A 21,168-nucleotide genomic window follows, 5' to 3' on the forward strand; every position below is an offset into this window, starting at 1 on the left:
ATTCCAAACCACAAAATAACAAAAATCCAAGGACTGTGACAGGTCCTCTTTCATAGGGTCCATATTTAAACGTTGGAGGACTTAAAGTAAGTCCCAGATTTGTCACCAGGACAAACCTCCTTATCAGGGAGCAATGGGTTTTGGACTTTGTCTCTTTATTATTCAGACACCAAGTCAGTATTTGATGCCCTGAGACTGAGGATATGTTAAACCTGCATTCTTGATAAGCAAACAGTTGAGAACCTCCTTTTCCTCATATTTCTTAAGAAAAACTGTTTAATTTTAATACAAAGAGCTTATGAATTGGATCAAAATGAAGGACCATCTTTTAAAATAGACAAATTTTAGATATGCTGACTATGAGAGAAAAATTAAAAGCAGGTGAAGGATGAGGGAGAAACAATAACTTTTTTAAAGGACTCATAGTTGAATTAGTTTGTATAGATAAAAAATGCCTCAGATCGCTTAACATATGGACCATTTAGCTTGGTTAGACATTGTCCAGAGGAGCAAATAAGTGAACAGTTAATGTCTCTGACTGTTTTTAGGTGAAATGCATATTTAAATGTTTGTCTACACAGGACATCCCACAGTCAGAACAGTTTTATTTAAGCATCCTAAACTGTCACTCCCTATCTGAAAAACATGTCTTCATTTGCATTATTTTTCACATGTGAGGTGGCTGTTTGAGCCAAACATTTACCGTCTTTCTGGATGTCAGCTGCAGCTCCTTTAGCGTTTCTTAGATCTGCTGCCACTTTGAATTCAGGATGATAATCGTGCTCTCTTTGAAGACGTCAGCCTGTCAGCGTCAAGCAGTTCTTCTAACTCCACATTTGAGTCTTGTTCTTGACATGAGTGAGAACATTGAGAAAACAATGTCTAAAATTAGTTTTATTTCATCCTTTCAGGTGGATTGGAACCAAAGAAGTTGACCTATATTAAATCGAAAACACGAGCCACTCCGAGCCAACAGAAAGAACAGACGAGACTTCAGCTGGCCAACTGTAAGACACCACATTTATTTAAGAGATAGTGTATAGTGAGGTCCATATATTTTGAACACTGGCAACTTTTATTTTAGTTATCCACAATAACAATCCAGTTATAGCTATGTGGTGTGATATGCCCTTAAAGTGCAGACTTGTATTTGAACAAATATGATTCTGGACTAAGTGTAATTGGGAGAGTGTGATCCAAACGACTGAAATATTTAACCGCAATATATAAATAATTTATAATATGACCTTTCTAATGTCGAGGCTGGTAAACCTAACTTCTGGAGAATTTTCTTCACTCAGCTAAATGTTGCGAAAATAGTTTTTCTTTAGAAAAAGAGAGAAATCTTTGTTGTATGATTCACGGAAACAATGCTTCCCAACACACTTGGAATAATCTCTGGACCTTTTACTAGTTTAGTTTATGAAGAAATATGAAAGAAATCTCTAATGCTGGTCCATTAAACAACATTTAACTCATTCACTGCCAGCCATTTTCAAATCAGGTAACTCCCCACTGCCAGGGTTTTTGAGCATTTTTACTCATTTTTGAAGAGCCACAGAAAACTGTGTGTTATGATCATATAAACGCTGAACCTACCAAAATGAAGAACAGACTCTCTTCTTTCATCCAAAAAAAAAGCTTGTTTCTACCATTTTCCATTCTTTAGTAATCAGCTGTAGAAGAGAGGTGGGTTCCACCAAAAATGCCTGTTTTGACCAAAAAAAGGGAGAAAACGAGCTTTTTGTGAAAAATACATTTCAAGCAGAAAAGTGCCTTTGACACTAATATTTCTTGCTTTGTGACGAGGTTGTATTCTAGCCCCTCCCATTGAAAAACGTAATTGACGTCTATAGACGTCAATGGCAGTCAACGTAAGTTTTTCAATTGACGTCTATAGACGTCAATGGCAGTGAATGACTTAAGTTAACTGAACAGGCATATTTGGACAACTTGCATGAAAATATGTGACTGTGTCAAGCTTTGCTGCGTGGTGGGCAGGATGTAGGACCCAAATGCAGGAAGTAATGGGAAGTAAACTCAAAGAGGCAGCTTTATTTTGACTGTAAACTGTAAACTTTCTGTAAACTAGAAACTGGGACCAAAAACTCCAACTGTAAACTAGGAAACGGCTAAGAACACAGAGGGAAAAACACAGCATAGTGAGGATGCAATGCAACAAAGGGCAAAGGAAAACACAGGGCTTAAATGCACAGGCAAGACGACGAGAGGACCAGAAATCGCGAGACAAAGAAAGTGACATTAGGCAAGGACTATCAAAATAAAACAGGAAGCATGACATCACATAGACGCAGACTTGACATGGAAACAGACAGTCTCTGGAACAGAGGGAATACTAAAGCACTAGACTTGGGACACAGGGAAAACATGGGAACAGAGACTAACCACAGGCTGAGATAAACACTAAGGGAGAGAGGACTACGATCCCTGAAAACTAAAGAAACCCAAAAACATGAACCTCAGTAATCAAAGAATATAATTCCATAAGTTGAAACACAAATACCGTGACAGACAGTATGTGCAGTTTAGACAGTCTGCACTTAAAGCTCATGGCTGAAAGTAGAGCTGGGCGATATGAGATTTTTTCATATCACGATATGTTTTTTTCATTTCAGGCGATAACGATATCTATCACGATATAAGCCAAATAACTATATTTGTAAGATTTAAATGTGCCGTTGCTCACAAGTAAAATGTGAAATAATCAGCAGCTTGTTTTTATTTAAATATTTATTTCCCATAATAAGTTCAACAGGGTAGATGTACTTAAGGAACATGAGACTTTTTCAGATAGATAAAGGCAAATATTGCAAACTATACAAAAGGCAGCCGCTAAAGCGTTTAAGTTTCAAAATAGAACAAACAAAACAGACTAAATTGTCAATTCCACTTAGAAACAAAATATTAATTCTAAAAATAAATCTTAGTTTGTTTTACAGAAGAACAGACAAAACTGACTAACTTTTGTCAATATCAAATAAACTGAGAACTAAAAGGAAATTCTCAATCTCTCCTTGTTGTATAGCTTAGCTTTTCAAACAGTTTTAACAGTTACTTTAGTCTGACAAAAGCCGAATGACGAATTAGCGCTTCCAGTCAGAGACTGAGGCTACGTCCACACGTACACGGGTATTTTTGAAAACGGAGATTTTCCGTTTTCGTTTTAAAAAATAATCCCGTCCACACATAAAGGCAGAAATGAAGGAAAACGCTGCTATGAACATGCCAAAGCAGCAGGTGGCGCTAGATTCCTAACCGTGCAGAAATGTTGGCCAATCAGAAGTCTAGAAGCCTCAGTGGGTAAAAGTAAACAAAGCTGGGGCATAGAAGCAGAACCGAGTCGTATGTGTAGAGGGACAGTAACTGTGTGTATATGTAAGCATTTAAACACTGCAGAGAGTAGAATTAACAGTATTGTAGAAATCCATTTCACCGAAACAATAACGTGGCGCACAGTGTGACGCATGCACCAGTTTATTGTATTTCCAGACTTGCTTTCGGCACAATTTACAGTGCACGCTACTATGTTTTTTGTCAGACTTGAAATAGCCGAAATACCTTCACACTACGGAGCTTCTATGGCTCTTCCGTTCGACAATCTCTCCGGCATTGGAACCATCATCTGTTTTCTCTTCGGTCACGCTCGGTTGATTTTTCTAGTCGGCACACTCATTTCCTCCATTACCCGCTGGCTGCTTCCCAAACAAACACACGTGCGGCTTGGCACTTGTGCTGTACGTAACAAGTCACGCGACGTGACGCTGCGGCTGTGATTGGTTCGGCTCTGCGCTACTTAATTTGGATTGGCTGACCTTTTTTTTTTTTTTTTTTTTGAGGACAAGAGCGGCGAGGTCTATCGCGATAGCTTAATTTCTCTATCGAGTAAAAGTTATATCGCGATACATATCGTTATCGTTCTATCGCCCAGCTCTAGCTGAAAGTCATATAACTGAAGCTTTAATATGTTTTTGCACACAGCTAGAATAACACATTTAAGTCAGTATCTAAAAATATATGAATTTTTAACTGTATGCATATTTTACATGATACACAGTTTATTTTTATTTTCATATTACCACCACCGAAATCCAGTGAACCAAATAATTCATCTGTAAAACATGCACTGAACCATTAAAACACATGGCTTTTATGTGTAATGAACTTTGATCTGTAGCCTTGGAAAATGCAAAATTATGAACCCTCCAACTGCCGGGGTCACAAGGACTTTTAAGGACTAAAAACAGTGTCAGAGTTTGTTCTAAGTACTGAAAATTACATACTATTAAGTTGATTTTAACCCACTGAAAAGGTTTACTGGCAAGTTTCATTAAAGTTTCATACTTTTTCAGTTTTTATCTACCAAAATAAATGTGAACTCTTCTTTCGGGAGACTCGTCAGACACGTTCAAATGCTGCCTTTAAAACCTGTCACTGGAGCTGGCAGTTATAAAGACAGACCAAGGTTCAGTAAGTTCACTTTTTCACACTGCACAAAAAAAAGACTAATAACTTTTTCTTTCAAACTACACTTTGCTTTCAAGCCCATTTTCATCCCCACTGAGCAGAAAGCACGCTTAATGGTAGCAACTGAACACATGACTAACACAAGTTTGCCAAACATCATTTGCATCTTTCTACACTACATTAACGCTGGCATTTACAACGGTTGTGTGTGTAGTAGTAGGTCGTGAGATGTGCCTGTGGGTTAAAAAATAGCCACAGGTTATGAGCAATCACAGCAAGATGCACATAAAGATTCATGAATACCTTTTTATTTATAGAAACACACTCATCGAAGTGTTTCACACTCCTCAGCAGCCCATTTCCAATATCTTTATGCAGCGATTACAGAGAAAAGGTTGAAAAATAACAGGAAAAACCAAAACAAGTCCAGAACAGTTTCTCAGTCCTCTTTAGTAATTATTCTGCAAGTATCTGGAAGTCTGCTGGAGGGATTAAGACCATTCTTTTAAAAGATGTTTCCTCATGTGTTGCCAGTAAAATTCCTCATTAGTGTTTGGCTGTGTTAGGATCTAGTGACTATGAAGGCCATAAATGCTATTCACATCTTTTTCATCCTCATCAAATCATTCAACAAGCCCGTGTGCCATTTTGATGGGGGATCTGATGACCAGGTGCACCACTTTATGTAAGGCCCCATAGTGTGTTAGGCCCTTGTCGCCTTCGTCACACAAACTGAGACAATGACCCACATTGTGGTGTTGGTTCAAAAATTCATAAGTTAACACTGCAGGAGTGTCACTTTTATCCAGTGACTGTGAGAAAAGCAGTGAAGGCTTTCATGATATGTCAATAATTCCAAAGAAAGCAGGTGGAGGTAAAATAACTTGTTTGGAAAGCCAACAAAAAAGTTGAAATTTAGCTGAGTTATGGCAGAAAAGGCACATGTCCTCCAGCTGTTATCATGATAGCAGACAAAAAATAGCTTTGCTATCATGTCACAGGTATTGCTGGGCAATGAAACAGTCCAGTTCAGTAGATTTATTTGGCACATGTGGCTGCCTTAACAAGTGGACCTGAACTATGATGGCATCACATTGTAAGGGTCAGGGATTCAGGTTTTTCCTATTGATTTTTCACCCACCTTTATATTCCTTGAATCAGACTAGTTATCAGTTTTGTTTCAGACTATGTGTGGAACACGTCAGGAACACTCATCAACATGCAGTGACGGATGTTGCTGTTTTATCTTTGCCCAATGGGATCAGATCACAGTTGTCCTATTTCAATTTAAACCACATTTTATCCCAGATACATCTTATGTTACCATAATTTAAAGTGCTTAGGAATCAGTGACAAGACCTGCTGACATTTTTTTTTTGTGTGAAATTAATTCTCTGTATGCAGCTGCAGTTGAGGAACATAAAGTGGAACCTTAAGGCAATGTTCACTCCTCAGCCACTTTATAACCAGCAAGCAAAGTCAATGCAAAAGATCTACCATGTACTTTTATGCCCTTTACCGTATACAAAATAAACCAAACCCCACTCTTTATAGAAAAAAGCACACTGAGCTACACAAGCAAACACAAATTATAGCCTGTCCACAAATATATGAAATTGTGGCTCAGAATTAAAATAGCAAGTACAAAGCTTCAGTTTAGTTGCAGATGAAGTTGCTGTGCTGGTGGACATGGCTCAGCCCAGCTCTCAAAAAACTGCTTATAAAAAGTCACAACCTCAACTTGTATAAAACCGTGAATATCCATAAAAGTTGCTTTATGTACCTGAGAGTGTGAGATCACTTAAAATCACAGGAAAGACACTGATAAAGAGGTAGTGTCTGCGAAAAAAGCTGAAATTACAGTGGATCTCTGTGGGGCAGTTTAATGGCAGTCCTCTTACTCCAACGAGTCTGCTGGCTTTGAGGAAGAATTTTCATACTTTTTAGAGATAAAAGGATCCTTGTTAAGTAAAAAGTGTGAGCTCAGCAGGAGGCTAGAAATACAAATTTTCAAAGGACTGTTTCTGCTTTTCACAGTCCACACTGTGGGCTCCAGAAATACTATGCAAAAAAAATAGTGTTTAAAATTGTTTAACTTTTTTATCCTTTCATTAATAATAAATAGATCAATAAATAATAAAAAATAAATTAAAGCGCATGACAGTAAACCGTTAAGTCATTTTCCCTGCTGTAAATTCGTACTTTTGTTTACTTTTTTTTGCGTATCTTTCTTTTTTTGCAGGTATTGCTTATATATTTGTAAACTTATTTATTTCTCTACCCTCTTTTTATAGTTTTACATTTTAATGCATTTCTGTATCAATGTGCAAAAGAAGAGGCTCTTATTGAGTCAATTTATTGGTTGATCAATAAAGTTTTATTAATAACTTTTTTTATTTCTCCATTCAAATGCAAATTCAAATGCCAAATGTGTAACAATAAATGCAGATATTTATTGATGCTATTATTTTGGTAACAGTTTATCATTTTTTACAATTATTTATTTATTAGTTTTTGATTTTGGCAGACCCTGCTCTCTATAAATTTTCCCCAAAGAAAGCCTGTGAGCTGATTAATCATCTTTAAAGGCATTTCTTAAATATTCCATTATATTATTATTATTAATCACAGTTTGGGCTTCTCCTTTAAACTAGTCTCATTTTGGATATTGTTTGTGTGGTTCAGAGATCCACTATCTCACTCTGCTCCACACCTTCTCTTTTTAGAGTTTCTGAAGCTGGATGAGTCAACTTGAAGAGAGAAATCATGCGACTGGGTGGACTTATCGCCGAGCCACACATGGAGGACCTCCAAATCCCACAGTTTGGATTCTGTGTCCGGATGAAATGCTCAGAAGTGGGACAAAAAGCCAGCTTGGCATTGTTAGGCTTCCGCCTCTGCTCAGTGTAGCGTTAAGATACCGAGAAGCCTTTCAGGTGTAGCAATGAACTGTCTGGCAGCCATTTTGGAGGTCTGCATCTTGTTTGGCATCAGCTGTGAGCAGCTGATTGTATTTATCTGCAACAGACTTTTCTTCACAGAAAAACAGGTTTTTTTCTTGAAAAAAAAGTTTAAAATGTACATTTAGCATGTTTAGCATAAAAGCTACTGTAGCATTAAAAAAGAGCTACCTATAATCTCAAAATATTCTAATTGTGGGTGTGATCACGGACTATAAAAACACAATGGACATAGCTATGATTAGTCACCCACTGGTTACCAAAATCCTGTATTTGAAACTTCAAGTGCAGCAAATTCATTGTCACCATCTTAACATTCTCAAATCTTAAAAACCTATCATACATTTGAAAAATAAAAATATTTTAAAATAGACGGAACCCATAAACTCATCAGAAAAGCACCTACTAAAGTCATAAATCAATGGAGAGGAGTTAACATGAGTCAGAACTAAATTAAAGGAGTTCTTCCCACTGTCTTTCATACACGCGAGTCTGAGGAGTTGCCCCCTGCTGGCTACGAGAAAGAATGCAGGTTTAACGTACTTCCACATTGGTTTCATGTTTCCAAGCTGAAAGTTACATTGATAAAGTAGAGCTCATGTTAGTAACAAGCAGCTGTTTTTCACATATTAAAGCTTACCTGTTAAGCTTATTTAAAGTGGTCATGAAACGCTGCACATATAAAGGCAAATTTAGACATGGAGCCCTGCTCTCAAAAACTGACACAGATGTAAAACTGTCTGTGAAGCTTGATTTAAGAATTAAGTGCTTAGAGTTAAAGTTTTAAAAACATGTTTATGCCATCTTCTGTTAGTACGGAACATTATGTCACCAGCTTGGCTAGTTGCTGCTAACAGCGACCCTGATAAGGACAAGCGGAAGAAAATAGATCAGAATCAGAAAGGGGTTTATTGCCAAATGTTGAGCAGGTTTACAACATTAGGAAATTGCTGCAGTGCTTCAGTGCAAACATGACAGTATAAACAGATGGATATACTGTCTGCTTTCACTCTCTATTTCTTAAGCAATAAGTGGTTATTTTTTGTTTGACTGTCTGCATTAACACAGGAAAATCCACCTGTTAGCTGTAATTTTTGGGTTTGTAAAGCACTTTTTTGAGACCAGCAGACCAGACCGCTTGGTACACTCAGTCAGACATGGAAAAATCAGAGTTTCTGACTCCAGCTTGTTGGTCCAGTGAACCACCTGACTCAAACAGGCACTCCTCCACACTGTCCTAATTTCTAAAGTGCTTTACAAACCTGAACATTACAGCTAACGGGTAGGTTTTTCTGTGTCAGTGCAGCTTGCCAATCAGCTACGTAAGAAATAGAAAGTGAAAGTGGACAGTATATACTTGGTTTTAACATAAAGCTCATTGTTGCACCCATGGGTAGCACAAAAGTGACCCCCTTAGATTGATTTTTATTGTTCGTGTCCTTATTTTTTCCACATTTATTGGTTCTGTACTGGTTAGCTAACATAAACTAATGTAAGTCTGTTGACCACAACCAACCAACCAAGTGACATAATGTTCCCAGTGGCACTAAACACGTTTTTAAAACTTTTACTTTAAGCTTTTATTTCTTAAATTCAGCTTCACAGGCAGTTTTACATCTATATCAGTTTTTGAGAGCAGGGCTGGTGGTATAAATTAGCCTTTATACATGTAGTGTTTCATGTCCACTTTAAAACGGACCTGACAAAACCATTTCCGTTATTTTAGTCTACATACAGCATTCATTCACAACAGCGATCTACCAATTTTGATAATTTTTGAAGTCTAACTGCATGTAGCATCAATGCAGCCCACAGAGACTGTGATTAGCATTTTCCATACTGTTGTTTCCTCCTATGCATTTCCAGTTTCTGTTTCTTCTGTTCCCATTTTTAAAATTGACCGGATGAGAAATTTGGAGAGAAACGCCGCTCATAGACTATGCCATAGGCTCTACATGGATTCAAAGCAGATGTGCAACAAATCTGTCTGTACTGTTAAATTCAGCTTTTCTCCACAACATTTCTGGATTTGGACGCTGTAGCTCGAGGGAGCCATGCTAACCGTCACTGTTGAGCTTCAGCAAAACTTAAGAGGATTGAATACCGGGTGAGTCATGTAGGCTGTGACAAACAAACATAAGCGTTTCACCTGCAGACCTCCATAATGGCACTGGCTGTCTCTCCTTAAAGGTCATGTAGCCACATTTATTTACATTTCCCAGCCATGTGTGAACATTTTATTAAAGGTTTAAGATTTAAGTCTGCTCCAGACAAAATGACGATCTAAGCTAGGATACATACGTAATATATTTTCCCATGGGCCCACCAAAACTCGAGATTACAGTGTTATCCTATGTACAGCACTACCTACTGATTGCCATTTACCTGACTGAGTAATGTGATTCTCTAAAGTGTGCGCTAACTACTTTTTATTGTCACTGTGTTAATATCCACTTGCATGCACTCAGCCTCTATAATTTACTCTGATCCCAGTGATGCTTCATATGGCCTGTTTTATTACAAGAAGTTTTTTAAAAAAAAGCTTAAATATTATTTCACATACTCCGACACTGTTTTGTAGGTAAATGTTGCACGTTTCATTTTGAATTTAAACTCCTCACATGTGAGCTGCTTTTTGTGCGTTTCCACAGCTATGACATCAGGACAAAGCAGTGAGTTTTGCATGTAATCTTAGAGTGGTAACGCACTCAGTTGTCAGCATGCTAGCTCAGGGAAATTTATTGTCTCTGGTTGAAGCTGTGGGTTAAACTTTAATACGTACAGCTTTCATTAAAGCATGTGAAGAGATCCAACAGGGAGGATTCACATGTACACGTTTCTGTCACAGCAACAAAAGACCAGTTACGTCTTTTTTGCTGGACTGAACTCTTCCATTGCTTTGCTCATATTTAAGGTAAACTAAAGAACTTGTAAATATATTGAGAACTTCAGCTCTTTGGACATCCTGTTTTATGGGGCACTTGTAAAGTAGTCCAGAACAGGGGAAGCTCTATGAAGCTAATGGTGAAGGACATTTACATTTTTAGGCTCCAGCAGAACATCTTTATTTCTGGACTAATTCAAGAGACCCTCTCTAGTTTTTACAAGAAATATAGTAGAACAGCTTCTTAGCGTAAGCAAATCAAAGCCAAGAGTTCCACCACTGATTTTGGGAATGTAGAACGTTGCCACAGTTAAGATGCGCTTCAGCCGGAATCACGTACACGTGAATCCTCTCTTTCCTGGACTTAATATTTTCCGCGTCATAGTTTGCACGTTTTATCTCTTTAAGAAGTACACTGTGTCCTGTTCTTCTCTCTTTTGTGTTACAAATATGACTAGCTCACTGTTTGGTGTTATTTTTTTAATAAAGTGACTCAGATATCTGGCAGCAATTCAAGGGTTGCACTTTTCTAAAATTTTCAAGGCAAGCAAAAGTACAGAGACCCCCCCTTATTTTTACTAACTCGAGAGCATCCCTTGTGGAAATCAACAGTGTGACAGTTTTCAATTACACGGCAAGTTTTTTAGTCGAACTTTTCGCAACTTATCAAAAGCTAACAGTTCTACCACTTTCTTTTCAGAAAGTAGAAGAACTCTAAAGTCACATACACGTGAATCCTCTCTTTCCTGTCTTGATCTTTCCCGATTGCCACTTCTTTTCTGCACATTTATCTGTAAGATATCTGAGTCTCTGTCTTTAAGAAGTACACTGTGTCCTTTAATCTGCTGTTTTTGGTGTTCCGAATGCATCCCGGCACATTTGACGATTTTAACCCACCCGTCCCCCTGAACTTTTATCGTTATTTATCATGTGTAGATATTTGCCGAGATGCATCTTTTCACACCATCAGTAAGAAACTGATTGCATATACAGAACATGAATGCACCTGAATCTACATATCAGACTCATCAAGGTGATGATAGCCATATTCTTTTCACATGATGTATAGCTACAAAGCACCGCACATTATCATCAGTATTAACTGTATTTACCTCTTCTTTGTTGATGGTAATATTTGTAAAAATGCAGCAGTAGCAAAACATTTATATGTGTAATAAATATGTAGCGTGAGACGAGGATCAGGGAACAGATTGGCTGCACTGATACGGGTAGATGAAGCATGGCGTCTGTGTTTTTAAAACAGCTCGCATCACGAAGAGCGTCACTCTCACAAGGGTTGTATTTTTCTAGCATTTACTCCGATGTCCTGTATTTGTACCTTGCACTGATGAGTGTATTTTGCCATTTATTAGCACTTGTTGTCACTCACTATCACAGTAACTCTCCTCCTAAATGTCTTTATATTTCCAGAATCCAAATAATAACAGTGATGTTCTTGTGTCATCTTATCAGTACAAACTGAGAGTTGTTTATTACTGATATTCTTTGTTTATTGTCAGAGAAAAAATAAACGATTTCAGTACTGGGACGACATTAAGGACGTTGTTTGTGTGTTGTCATTGAATTGCTTTGGCTGGTAGAGAGGAATCTAGATAGATGGGCTACAAAATGAAGCCCAACCAGCTGATGGTGTTATACACAAGTCCAACATATCTAGGATGTCTTTGCATCAACTGGATTCCTAACATCAGCAATTGGAAGTCTGCATTTGGAAGTAATGGAGCAAATCAAATTTGAGTCATACTGACAGTATAATTATTAATTAAAAATGTCAACTGGTTAATTTTAAGCATTAACAGCTACTTGTTTAGGTCTTGGCATTTAAGGGTTATTGGGTTAGGTTTGGAGTAATTCTGGTTTGGGTTAAAATACATCGGTTTTCAAGCTCTTTTCTTGATGAGCATGTTGGTTCCTGCCCACTTTCCCTGGAAAAAATACATGCTTATTACATTAAATACATTTTCCACATTACTTACGAATTTGTCCTTTTACATGAAAAACTATTGTTTTTTTCATGACTATTTCACATTTTCTCATGAGACCCTGACAGACATGGGGAAGTCTACTGCCAGCTGAGGAATGAACTATGAGCTATTACGCTTATCAGTATTAGGCTACAGCTGTACAATTAGGACATTGGGGAGGCTGGCAGATTACAATGGTTAGTCCATTAAATTAAGATTTAGATTTGTGTAAGACTTTATTTCAGCTTTAGGCCTGGTGATGTGTAACGGTATGAATTATGTTGATTAATATTTTTTACTCTCTCAGAGCCCACAAGTTGGGGTTCAGTATTCAGGGTCATCATGTGATACGTGGTTAGGCAGACAATTTAAATGCATAAATACAAGGATAGAGAATTTGGATTTTTGGTAATTATTGGATGGGAAATTGCCATGTGAGATAAGATGTGGTGCTTTTTCAAACCAAGTTAGGGAAGTTAGCTTTTGCGGCTGATAGTTAATGAAACATAACTCGTATGATCAGTTACAATTTGTAAAAACTTGGCTTATAGATATGTAATGACATCTACTATTAACACATTCCGTATATGAAAATAGTGAGGCAGAGCAGTTTGTAAAAAATTAAAGTATCTTTAGCCATCACCCTGTGGAAGGAAGGAAGGCCCATGCACCACGATATCTGGAGTGTAAATGGTCCATGACTGCTAATCACAGTTATAGTGAACTGTTAATAATATTTTTGTGTTATTTCAAGGTATTGTGATTGTTTTAGAAGGTAACAGTGCCATGGCCTGTAATTTATACAGTTGTGGTCAGAGGTTTATGTGCACTCATACAATCGTTGGCATGAATGTCATGATAGTTTTGGATATTTAATTATTTCTTTGAACTGTTCTCTTTCTAGAGAGGAAATAGAGTACAGCAAACATCTTTAATGACTTAAAAAAAACAAGAGTCGGGTGTACAACCTTGAATTTATTTAGGGTTTTCTCTTAACCACACATGGTCAAAAGTATACATACAGGATACATACATATATCAGAAATATGAGCCTCTTTTCAAGCTTTCTCTTGATGGTCATACTGGCTCCTGCTCACTTTTATGGACAAACACGTTATTCATTTCCTATTTAAATTCATTACTCACTTATTCCTGTCCCAATTCATGTATGGACAATTCATGTCCATGTACATGAAAAATGATTGTTTTTTTCATGACTATTTCACATGGGTAAGTAATGCCAGCAGAAGAATTAACTCTCTAAGCTATTACGCTTATCAGTATTAGACTGCAGCTGTATAATTAGGACATGGGAGAAGCTGACAGATTACAATGGTTATCCCATTAAACTAAGAGACAGTGAGACAGTTTTATTCTTTCAGCTTCAGCCCTGTTGGCGTTTAACGGTCTCAATCATGTTTTAGTATTTATTCTTAACTTTTAAAATATTAGTGTGTGCACAAATTTGATGTGTGGTAAACAGAGATGGGCAGTAACGCGTTACTTTTTTCAAGTAATGAGTAAAGTAAGGGATTACTATTGCAAAAAAGGTAACTAGATTACTGTTACTTTCCCTAAGCACACTGCGTTACTAAAGCTGTGATTTTTTTGCGGGAGTGTCTCATGACAATGACGTAAGCGAGTGCAACGTTGGTGGCAACAGCTGTGTGCAGATCAACAATGGATAATATATCGAGTGCGGGAGAGAGTATGAGCGTGCAGCATTTAACGCGTGGAAGTACTGACCGTACTTTGAGTTTGATTCCGTAAAAAGTGACAAAAACATTAGCATCCGCTGTACAGTGCGTGGGAAGAAAACTTCTTTTTGCAGCGAAAAAAACCCCCAAACCTCCGAGCGAGCACCGAGTGCGCTGCCACGGAATCTTCCACTGACCGCTGCGACACACCTGCACCAGGGCAAACATCCGCCTGCCCTGCTCCTGCTATACAGCTGAAAATAGAGCAACAGGACTGAGTCTTTGATTTTATTTATTTTCTGCTGTGTTTCACTTGCATTTATTTGAAAGAGTGAGTGTAAACACAAAAACCTATTTTATTTTATGTGCTGGAATGTGCAGAAAATAGGTTTAAATGTTAAACAAATTTCTTCCAGTCAGAGAGTGTTGTATATAATTACATTTTTGCTTGATGCATGAAGTTAAAAGAATAAAACTAATAAAACAAGTTTTTAAAAGAGACTTTTCCATTTGATTACATTTTGTATGATGGATTATGCAGAAAAAGTAGAACTGGGCTGAAAGATCTATGGCTTTATTACGTATTCAGGTTGTAAATCATGTTTTTAAAAAGCAACTAAGTAACTAATTACTTTTTGAAAATAAGTAATCAGTAAAGTAACTGGATTACTTTTGGGGGGAAGAAATCAATAATTAGTTACTGATTACTTTTTTCAAGTAACTTGACCAACACTGGTGGTAAACAAGTCCTTACAAGTGTTCTGTTTAGGATCACGTATTAATCCTTATAGAACAATAACACTGATTTAAAATTGCTTGCGAATTTCATTTTTCAGGGTTACACCTGAAGTTACCTGGATAAGTGTGACCGGTGTGGTTCTGCGTTGTGTCTGACGATAAAAGGTGAAAGAAAGAAAGACCTCCAAATAAATAGCTTGCCCACTCCAGCTCCTATGACCAAATACAAACAGTGGGGAAGAGGGTTAGCTCAATCCACCACAACTTCCAAGCTAGCAAGAATTATCTATTCATGTTAGCATTCACGTTCCCTAGAACACATATGTGGCACACACATTTATAGCATCTAACAAAAAACAGGCATAATGATGACAATAATTGAACTAAAATTGCAATCAGAAACATCAGGGTGGCTAAATATGAATTATATGTGTGTTTTACAGTGTTGGAAAGAAATGACACCAACCTCTCCCACAGGGGAATTGTAGAAAAGGGGAGACGCAAAAGATGTACACTGTATTTATAGGGTTGCACCAAAGAAGAACAACAATGAGGAGGGGCTCTAACTGATAATGAACATAACTACAGGCTTGGAGGTCCTAAAAGTCAGGTATAAAAGGAACGGTTTGGGGGTTTACAACACATTTTGTGTTATTATGACAAGATGTGATTTATGACCCTGTTACTTAAGCACCTAATCCTGTTTTGTAGCACAGGCTTCTGGTCTGGAGCAGAATGAATGTTCAGAATGAGATCCTCGTGGCTCCTGGATAGTGTCCTCCTTTGCAACAGCTGTACAGTTGGTCTAAAGAACACAGGGCCACAAAATATTTAAAAAATTTAAAAAAAGTTTGAAGTACATTAAGCACAACCCAGTGATTTGTGACAACCATCATCATTATACCCACTGTCTCTGACTGAAGTACACCCTTATGGTGTCATTTATATCTCAGTGTTAACTCTGCTCTGTGTGTGGAAGCCCTGCAGAGGCAATTCAACCATCTGAGTCTAGCTTACTTTTCTAACTGTCTCACAACAATGGAAACAGTTTAAATATAAATTAATAATAAAAAGTAAACAGTTTGCAGAAAGCCAACCAACATGTCACAGGCGCTGGAGCAGAGCTTCTCAAGCTGGGAGCAAATTCCTGCTGGGCATCCAAACACTGTGTTCACATGAAAATGAAAATACAAAGTCAAATGAGGAATGATCCTTATCAAACTGGCATTTATATGTTTCTTAAATAAAGAGTACAGTACAGCTTATGATTAATAATGAACAGACACTTTTACTGCAACATATGGAGTTATGTTACACATGCAGCCTGCTTCAAAAATAATCCAGAGTTATCTCATTTTTCACAGCCACTCAGTTTATTGTATAGAAAGATGGTTGCTGTCATTATTAACTCCCCACCTGGTTTCTAAGATTCAATTTTAGCATTTTGGCCACGTTGGGTGTTTCTGGAGCCTGGGAAATAGACTTGGATGAGAAGACAAAGCGCTGAGTTTTCAACTAATGAATGCTAGACAGCTTGATACCAGCTGTCTCCATAAAACACTCAAAAGCAATAAATAAATCTTAGAATTTTTCTCAGCATGACAGGAGCACAGACTTCTTAACAGTCTGTTAGTACAAATAACTGCACAACAAGGTATATTATTCTTCTGATAACTGCATTAGAAATTATCCAAAAGGCACCGACAGCACAAACACAGTATAGAGATGATCCATTTATAGCCGCCTGTGTCAGGCCATGCCCCTGATTTTAAGCCTTAATGACCTCCAAAAGGATCTGTCTATTATTAAGAAGAAACTGTCCATAGATACAAAATTATTAATAAAAAAATATTTTGTACAAGCTGCAAACATCCTGAGATGACTGTATTACTGATATAATGAGGCTTTGCAGAGATGTGACCACTAACCATTAAGTTGTTCGTCATTTTGCACATGTGACAATTGTGGTGACAGTGTAAGGTTGACATTAAAAAAAAGGCCTGGGCTTAGAAACTGGTCTGCAACAATCTGGAAACTGCTAGCCAAGTGTGAAAAAAATAAGCAAAAGAAATTAGCATTTCATTAAAGTCCCAATCATGCAAGCCCAGATACCTGCCAGTGACCCCCATCTGTTCCTACTCTCCAAGCTGCAGTGAAAGTGTGAAAAGTACAATGCAAACTTGAAATGGGAACTGTTTGCCTTCAAAGTAAAAGTTACACCTTTTAAAACATACAGGCTGTAGTGCTGTTTGAAGACAAACCTTTTACATTTCTGGTAGTAAAGCATTTCAATTTTTATTACCACTGGGCTAGCAGTTATCGGGTATTTGCCGACAGGTTTCTTCCTGTTAAAAGGGAGTTTTTCCTTCCCACTGTCACCAAGTGTTTGCTCAGAGGGGATTAGGATTCTAATTGCTGGGGTTTTCTCTGGAATATTATAAGGTTGCTGTTTTCATTTGGCATTTTAAAAATGCAATTTATTTGAGCTGAATGAGATTACATGAGAAATCCAAATCTAAAAACTGTGATAAAATGAGTGTTTCCAGCTGTCTACGGACTGTTTTAGCGCTCAGGAATTATTTGAACCTCATTGTTCAAACTCTGGCTGAACAATGCGATCATCCACCACTAGAACGGAGCATGTCTATGAAAGGAAATAAGAAACGGCACAACAGGTTCCCTTTACTTCTTTTCTTTTAAAGATTTAGACTGAAACTGAAACCACTCTTATCATAATTAATGTTGCCGCAGGACCATCATTATAAACACAATCATGCGTCTTGAGCTTTTGAAATCTGTTGGACTGACATTAAAGAGTCTTTTGATCTCGTCAAATCTTGAATCAAAGTTGCGATGAAGTCTTGACACCGTGCCTGACCTCTCAGCATGACAGCGAGTAACTTCACAAAATGTTTCTGGCTTGTCTTTGATTAATATTAATGACACTGAACGGTTTGGCCCACATCATGTTTCCACAGAAATCTATTTTGTTAATACAAATTATGTGCATATAGCTGATGGGAGATGATGCTGGCATAAAAACGAAAACAGGAAAGTGGCTCAAATAAAACCATGCAGCCACCCCCACTCTGGCTGTGGGTAACATTTGGGTATTTGAGGTCTCAGGCCATCTGGTTTGGTTTATTCTCTGAACTCTAAATCCCCTTTAACTCAAACCCAACACCTACAGCACACGGTGCCACCACACTGCTGCCTCATACTGTTCTCTGTCCAGTTTTCATGCTTTTAATCACACATTTTTAGTTTTCCTCCAACCAGGTGAGGACATCCTGAGTCTTGGACAGAGCTATTATAGGAATCTTGTTCACAGCAGTGGAAATCTGCAGAAATCTGCAAAAGTATAACTATAAAGTATCAGGGGTGAGTCTAGAGTGGGGTGCTGGGGGTGACACTGACCCTCCCATTGCCACAACCAAGTATGGTAGTACATTTACTTACACAAGTACTTCGCTTACGTACAGTTTTAAACATAGAATACTAATATTTTATTGTGTCATTTTGTCACTGCTGTTAATGTGAGGTTTTAAAAAATAAAAGTAAATTTCAAACTACCAAAAGTAAACAATAAAACACTAATGAGGTTAAAGTACTCAAGGGAACTAAATAACCATAAACTAAGTAGCAAAACGCTGCTTTCTGGTGCCGATGTGCTGTCTCTGTCTTTGCAGAGGATGTGGCAGTAAAATGTGTCATATTAAAGGTGTTAATAATTTTACATTGAATTTTGTCACACTTAAGGGTTGTGATGTGATGTCATTACTCATTTTTAACGTTTTCAAATGTTTTAATTATTATAGCAAATAAATGAACATCATATAATCAGATCCTGGTTGATAATCTCCTGATGTGTTGCACCATTATTCTGCATCTGTGGCTCTGACCACATGTGCTGATGAGATTGAGGAAATAATATTTCATAAAAGCCTTTAAAGTTCCCAAAGGAGTAACACCAGTGACAAAAAGGCGGTGCATGTGACAGATGTAAAAAGGAAGAAAAATAAAATAAATTAAAAAATATCTTGGCATTCCAAAATTGGACATTTCTGTAGAATAACCAGTCTTCTTAAATTGGTACCATACGAGTATCTGCAAAAAATCTCAGATGAGTTTGAATCTCAGTGACCTCAGAGGGCAAGCTTTCTGAAAGTCTTGTGAATGCAATAACTTGAGAACAAAGTGACAAAGGATTTTAAAATTGATATCATAGATTTATCTATTAGGAGGTTGAGCACTGGTGGCTGCCAGTATTTTTCTGCATGATAAATGCTGTTGTACTAAAAGAAAGGAATCTGTCCGCATGACTCTTTGAGCTATAAATCTAAGAAATATTTACAGATAAATTACAGAAAGGTTTCCAGTAGCTCATTGCTCAGACTGTCCTGTAAAATATCAATTTCTGTGTGAACCCATTGTAAAAAAAAAAAATAACCACACACACAAAAGAAACAAAAAACAGGAAGATTTCCATAATTTAATTAGTTAATTGCTTCGGTGTAGCATGAATGGCCATGGTGGACATCTTTATTTGCAGGAAAACCTTTAATTAAAGCTACAAAACGTATTAAACAGCTAATCTTGTTAAAATAAATGTAAAAATGTAATCAAAAAATGTTCCTTTTTCTTCTCAAAACTTCCAACCTTTGAAACAGCAGAGTAAGAACACATTAGCATGTTGTTTTGCAAGTCAAGTTTAAATGCAGGCACAGCCTGTTCGATCCCCGGGCTCTCTGTCCTGGTCATTGTGTCCTTGGGCAAGACACTTTACCCTACCGCCTACTGGTGTTGGCCAGAGGGGCCGATGGCGCGATACGGCAGCCCCGCTTCTGTCAGTCTGCCCCAGGGCAGCTGTGGCTACAACCGTAGCTTGCCTCCACCAGTGTGTGAATGCGAGAGTGAATGAATAGTGGCATTGTAAAGCGCTTTGGGTGCCTTGAAAAGCGCTATATAAATCCAATCCATTATTCTCTTTCCTAAGTACTTCTCAAGTGTCCTTCACACTTTTCCTTGACCTCATGATATTTTCCATCAGAATCAAGGAAAAGTGGTTAGGAAAAGGAAGTCAGAGAATTATTTTTGGACTATTTGAATGTACCCAGAGTAATAGAAACTTAAAAACACGACACTGCTAAATCAGAAAATCACCGTCTTTTAACATGAATATTTGATTTAACCGTGCCAGCTGATTCTGAGCCTGTTCTTTCATCTAACTGTGTGATTGTTTTAGGAAAAAGCTGTGGGTTTTCCCAGCGATTGGCCTGAGCTGGAACTATGAAACAAACAGACTGGATTTAAAATCCTGTCCATGTGACTGCAGCATTTGTGGCTTAGTCGAGTCTGTTTGTCATTTTGAGCAGGTTCCCAGTTTACGTTCACACTTCTTCAGCACGTTACTTTTGAAACATGAACACGTGAGAAATATTTTGTGTTAGTGTCTCATTGCTCGGTTACCACATCTGTCAAGGGCGGTCCAATAGATCCAGAGTGGGGGGAATGTGAAGCTATAAAGCGTGGAGCCTGGTGCCAGCAGAGAAACTTAAAATATTGGACCTTCCCGCAGCTCAGGAAGCATCAAGGTTCTTGTAACCTTGCACGGTTTGAGCTGTCAGAGCGAATGTCCCAGCGTCTTCCTCTTTTTTGACATAATGATTTCCTTTTGATGCACAGCAACCAGTTTAATAACATTTCCCAAAGACACAAAAGTCTCATATTTCACAGGCAAATTGGGTTCATTTTGGACTTTTTGTTTTCTTGTGCTCTTAAGATGCTGACCACACTCTGCATGCACGCCGAGGGATCTTTTTTCCCTGATCCGATGGCCAGTCATCTTTGATTAGTGTTGCTGTTTTAAAAGGCTCGGTGCATAATGGCTCCCAGTGTGCCATCAGTCATGTTAGGATACTCGGAAGCTGCCATAAAGAGAAACTAGAGCTGCAGCACACTTGGCTAAACTTACTGCTGATGCCTCAAATTTAGTGAAGTACAAGAAGTGGATGAATTTGAACTCATTTTTACTGACAGAGTTCCTGGGTGCAGCAGAGGGAATGCAGTCCTGCTGGCTCCATCGAGCGATGACCTTCAGCTCGCACTGTGGCATTTGAAATGGCTCGGGTGCCAAAACTTGCAGTTCTTCTGAGATTCACTTGAGGCTGCAGCAGTGATTCCGTCCCCATAGACTCTTATGTTATGATAAACATGTTTACAGCCTGATACAAAGAACAGATTTGAGATTTGGGGGTAGTTTTCCTGTTTGATAACTCTATAGTGGATGAAATTTACTGGTGCTAGTCTGAAGACGAGGGGCTCAATGAACAAACCAACCACAAACCTGGAGGAGAAAACATGTGAGATGAAAGTCTGAGTATCTCTGCCTGTCGCCCCTGTAACCCACTAATGGCTTT

General features: G+C 38.0%; 1 protein-coding gene across 4 annotated transcripts in view; it reads left to right on the plus strand.

Annotated features, from left to right (window-relative positions):
- Positions 1-11,887, plus strand: part of LOC113007765 (nck-associated protein 5-like) — a 111,460-nt gene extending 99,573 nt beyond the window's left edge. For 2 of the 4 annotated variants that reach the window (XM_026144672.2, XM_026144674.2), the window contains 2 exons: positions 912-1,007; positions 7,212-11,887. In XM_026144672.2, the coding sequence (XP_026000457.2) occupies positions 912-1,007; positions 7,212-7,213 (98 nt within the window). In that variant the 3' untranslated portion in view covers positions 7,214-11,887. The remainder of the gene's footprint in view (positions 1-911; positions 1,008-7,211) is intronic. The other 2 variants (XM_080290485.1, XM_026144675.2) reach the window with 1 other exon arrangement.
- Positions 11,888-21,168: the final 9,281 nt, after the last annotated feature.

The sequence above is a fragment of the Astatotilapia calliptera genome, chromosome 16 (genome assembly GCF_964374335.1).
Source record: "Astatotilapia calliptera chromosome 16, fAstCal68.1, whole genome shotgun sequence".
NCBI classification, from domain to species: domain Eukaryota; kingdom Metazoa; phylum Chordata; class Actinopteri; order Cichliformes; family Cichlidae; genus Astatotilapia; species Astatotilapia calliptera.